This window comes from Solanum tuberosum, unplaced genomic scaffold (genome assembly GCF_000226075.1).
Source record: "Solanum tuberosum cultivar DM 1-3 516 R44 unplaced genomic scaffold, SolTub_3.0 scf00264, whole genome shotgun sequence".
Taxonomy (NCBI): domain Eukaryota; kingdom Viridiplantae; phylum Streptophyta; class Magnoliopsida; order Solanales; family Solanaceae; genus Solanum; species Solanum tuberosum.
Genome location: NW_006239193.1, coordinates 756,238 through 761,504, shown reverse-complemented (window position 1 = coordinate 761,504; position 5,267 = coordinate 756,238). Strand labels below are relative to the sequence as shown.

Below are 5,267 nucleotides of genomic sequence, written 5' to 3'. Positions count from 1 at the left end.
TATCAGAATCCGTTCAGCATTATCCTATGGCGGCCAAACTCCGATTTAATTGCACAAACAAAGCTGAGTATGAAGCTTGCATCCTCGGTCTGAATATGGCAATTGATATGGACGTTCATGAGCTGTTGGTTATTGGAGATTCAGATTTGCTGATTCATCAGGTTCAAGGAGAATGGGCCGTAAAGAACCCGAAGATCACACCGTACGTGCGGTATATACAAAAGTTGTGCAAAAGATTTTGCAAGATTGAGTTCAGACACACTCCCATGATACAGAATGAGTTGGCTGATGCTCTTGCCACCATCGCCTCAATGATTAAGTATCCAGATACAAGTTATATTGATCCATTGGATATAGAAGTAAAAGAACAGCCAGTTCTTTGTTCACACGTCGAAGCGGAACCAGACGGTTTACCTTGGTATTTTGACATCAAGAAGTACTTGGAGGCCGAAACTTATCCTGAGAATGCAACGTTCAACCAAAAGAAGTCAATACGCCGTATGGCCCTTAATTTCTTTTCAAGTGGGGAAATCCTTTTACAGGAGGACTCCAGATTTAGGTCTTCTCAGATGCGTTGATGCTAATGAAGCTGCAAAGCTTCTGGACCAGATACATGTCGGAGTTTGTGGTACTCACATGAATGGGCTCACTTTGGCAAGAAAGATCCTCGGAGCCGGTTATTTTTGGATGACTATGGAGCATGATTGTTGCAAGTTTGTGCAGAAGTGTCATAAATGTCAAGTGCATGGAGATTTGATTCGAGTGCCACCTCACGACTTAATGCTATGAGTTCACCTTGGCCTTTTGTAGCTTGGGGAATGGATGTCATTGGTCCAATAGAGCCAGCCGCCTCTAACGGACACAGATTCATTTTGTTTGCTATTGACTACTTCACCAAGTGGGTGGAAGCTGCTTCGTACAAGTCGGTGACCAAGAAAGTTGTAGCTGATTTTTTTCACAACAATTTGATATGTAGGTTTGGAGTACCAGAATCCATCATTACTGATAATGGAGCGAATCTTAACAGTCACTTGATGAGAGAGATATGTGAACAATTCAAGATTACTCACCGAAACTCAACCGCCTATCGTCCCCAAATGAACGGAGCTGTAGAAGCCGCCAACAAGAACATAAATAAGATTTTGAGAAAAATGATCGATAATCGCAGAGGTTAGCATGAGATGCTGTCATATGCTTTGTTGGGTTACCGAACGACTGTCAAAACATCAGTTGGAGCTACTCCATATTTGCTAGTATATGGAACAGAAGCAGTTATACCTGCAGAAGTTAAAATACCCTCATTAAGAATCATCCAAGAAGCTGAATTGAGTGATGCTGAATGGGTTCGCAAGCGGATTGATCAGCTAACATTGATTGATGAGAAGAGAATGGTTGATGTTTGTCATGGACAACTTTATCGACAGAGAATGATTCGTGCTTTCCACAAGAAAGTAAGAGCCAGGATATTTGAAATCGGTCAGTTGGTCCTTAATCGCATTTTTCCTCATCAGGATGAGTACAAAGGGAAATTCGCACCAAATTGGCAAGGACCCTACATGGTTCGCAAAGTGTTATCTGGAGGTGTCTTAATCCTATCGGAGATGGATGGCACCGAATGGACAAAACCGATCAACTCAGATGATGTCAAGAGATACTATGTGTGAAGTTTCAGTTTGTATTTTCTTGTCATTCCCTTGTAATCATTCTATTGCTTGTAATTGCTTTGTTAAAATCTATCCCTATGTAATGAACTACGTCTGACCTGAATTCTCAAGAATGAGATACGTTGGCGGCCTATGTCGGCCTCGGTCGCCCCTTTATCCTCTTTTAAAGTTTCTTTGTAATGAACTACGTCTGACCTAAATTCCCAAGAATGAGATACGTAGGCGGCCTATATCGGCCTCGATCACCCCTTTATCCTCTTTTAATGTTTCTTTGTAATGAACTACGTTCGACCTGAATTCTCAAGAATGAGATACGTTGGCGGCCTATGTCGGCCTCGATCGGTTTCTCTGTAATTTTTCCTTGTTTTTGTTAATCCTTGAGAGGGGAACTACGTTTGACCTGATTCCTGCCTCAACGGGATCATAGGCGCCACAAGGGCTCGGTCATATTTTCCTTAAGATTTCTATCTTTTCTACAATAGAAACTGGGACAGAATTTTTTGAGAGGGACTCAAAAATTCTAAAGAAGAATATCTCCCCAACAAAGTCAAGACCGACATTACTTTGAGATTTGCAACTGGGACAGAATTTTTGAGAGGATCTCAAAAATTTCATGATTTGCTCACCAACGGTTGAAGATAAGCCAAGACAGTTAACTGGGACGGAAATTTTGAGGATGGCCTCAAAATTTTAACAGGGTTTATCGGCAGTCTGGAGTAATGATTGAATACTTCCCAGCAAGTAATCAGATAGATCTCAAAACATCAGCTTCAAAGACGTTCATTAAGCTTGACGTGACATGACATTTGACAGTGATCTTTTCCAAATTTTATAATTTTGAAAATTTATTTTCCCTAAAAACTTTTCTTTCATGTTTCAATCATTTTTGCATAAAAGGGTTCTGTCTTACCTATCAAGAAGCGGGAGATAGGAGAAATCAGCTAGAGATAGCAAGACAAAGATGCAGACAATCGAAGAGATCGACACAGATCAGTTCATTTCTTAAACTAACAATTTTTCTGTGGATACAGGTCTATATGTTTGCCTCAGGATCAACATATTCCTCCATTCAATGAATAGGGAGAAGTCAAAAGGGCAAGGAGTTCCCCAAAATTGACAATTTTTCTGTGGATGAAGGAAATATTTTATGCTTTTTATACCAAAGAATTGGAAATATGAGTAGCATTATTTAATTCAAATTCTTAGCAAAGTGAGATTCGTAATGGATATGTAATTATGTTCAGAGATGGAACAAACGAAAACCACGAAGAGAGCAATATTTTTATTTTCCAGCAACTAAAGATACTTGGAAGATTTTTTCTGCATCACATTATCAGACATGATGCTACCCCTACTCGGAGAGTCATTTATATCGTATTGTCAAATGAGACGATACCACTACTCCGAGAGTCATTTTTATTTATATTGTCGATTGAGATGCTACCTCTACCCGGAGAGTCATTTATATCGTATTGTCAAATAAGATGATACCACTACTCCGAGGGTCATTTTATTTATATTGTCGATTGAGACAATACCGCCATCCAAAAGATACCCAGAAGGTCACATATATCGCTCGGTGAAGCACTACCTTCGTTCGGTATCAAGGAGGCATCATCAGAGAAGATCCATGCATCGCGGGAAAAAGATTCATGCATTGCAAGAGAAGATCCGTGCATCGCAAGAAAAAGAAGTCATGCATCGCGGGAAAAAGAAGTTATGCATAGCAAGAGAAGAAAGTCATGCATAGCAAGAGAAAGAAGTCACGCATTGCAAGAGAAGGAAATCATGCATAGCCAGAGAGAGAAGTCATGCATAGAAAGAGAAAGAAGTCATGCATTGCAAGAGAAGAAAATCATGTATCGCAAGAGAAAGAAGTCATGCATTGCAAGAAGAGTCATACATCGCAAGAGAAGGATTCATCCATCGTGGGAAAGGAATTCATGCATTACAAGAGAAGACTCATGTATCGCGGGAAAAGGAATTCATGCATTACGAGAGAAGATTCATGCATCGCGAGAAAAAAGGATTCATCCATTGCAATAAAAGATTCATGCATTGCAAGAGAAGATTCATGCATCGCGGGAAAAAAATTCATGCATTGCGGGAAAGAAATTCATGCATCGCAAGAGAAAGGAGTCATGCATAATAAGAGAAGGAGTTATGCATCACAGGAGAAAGATCTACCCACCACAAGAAGATCAACATCGGCTGCATCATTTTTCTTTGCAACAACGACATCAAAAGAACTGTCAACATTAACATCGGCCTATTTTTATTACTTTGACATCAAATGAAGAGTACATTGAAGATTATATTGCAAATATGAGACACAAGCTTTATTTACTTCACGTCAAACCCGATAGAGTTGACATCAAATGTTCAAGGAGAACAATTAAGTGTCAACACGGTAAAAGACATTGTCTCCCATTTGAATTGCATTTTTATGCTAATGAGTGTTATCTCAGTCTTTGTCGAGAGCATCCGAAATGATGAATCTCCAAAACAAACCACAGGTGCGGACGACATAAAAAGGATATAGCACAACGTGGAACTTTTCTTAGCAGCGAACTGGGACATAGTCCAAAGAGGAGTGTCAAACTCTTAGGATGCGAGTAGAGGAGCGACTTCCACCACAATCAAACCACACCCCTATCAAAAGGCATGTGGGTTTCTCTTAGGTTTGTCGGTTTCAGTTTTGCTTCCGGAAATTTTTGGTCTCTGCCGGAAGCGGCTTTCCAATCCGAGTGACAATGCACCAAGAGCTTTGGGAACTATGTTCGTGTAAGTTCTTAATTATGGGTATGAAGTGCACCATATTCATGGCTAAGAGGTTGCAAGACTCTTTTTCATACTCGACTTACTTGTCACTCCTCCAGAACCAGAGGATATCTTGCGTAATAGATTTCCTTTTCAACCGATAGAGTCGAACTACAAGCAGCCTGATGTTGAGGATATGTAGGCGGGATCATTGTTGAAAACTTGACTGTATTCTAAAATTCTCTCTTGAAATCTTATTCTCGAGCATTCTGGTACCTCCATAATTTGATATCGAAATGACTTTTGAATTCTTTCAAAGTCGTGCGTCAAATCAAGCGTAGCGAACTACAAATGGCCTAAATTCTCATATAGCCTGAGATATGTAGGAAACCCACTTCCGGGGTTCGGCCATAATTCCCAAAGTCCGTACCATCTCCCTTTTCCAAAAAATGAAGATGTGGTCGATCAAAATTGGATCAGTCAATTTCATTTTCCTCGAATTTCTTGCATCAATTCAAGTAAAATGAGGGACAGTTATTGACACCCAATTTTGACCCTCCTCAATATAAATTAATTATTTCGAGCCTCTCCAATTTCTAACGATTTAAAATAATAACTTCGCAAGTTATTTTAAAAGTAATTTTAGACGCTTTCATAATTCTTAAATAAATATGTATATAATTACCATATTTTACGAATATCAAAAAATCGTCTCAAAAAGGAGTTTGTTTTAATTAAATATTCAATTAAATTAATTTGGTTTAAAGTACACTTGTAAGTTATTTAGTTTATTAGTTTAATTATTCTTATTTTATGTTATTTTATTGATTTGAAAAGCGCATT

General features: G+C 39.0%; 1 protein-coding gene across 1 annotated transcript; it reads left to right on the top strand.

The window, feature by feature from the left end:
• Nucleotides 1-734: 734 nt before the first annotated feature.
• LOC107062797 (uncharacterized) lies at nucleotides 735-2,740 on the top strand. The gene is made up of 3 exons (XM_015313874.1): nucleotides 735-1,170; nucleotides 1,255-1,391; nucleotides 2,696-2,740. The coding sequence occupies exons 1-3, from the start codon at nucleotides 735-737 to the stop codon at nucleotides 2,738-2,740; spliced, it is 618 nt and encodes a 205-aa protein (XP_015169360.1).
• Nucleotides 2,741-5,267: the final 2,527 nt, after the last annotated feature.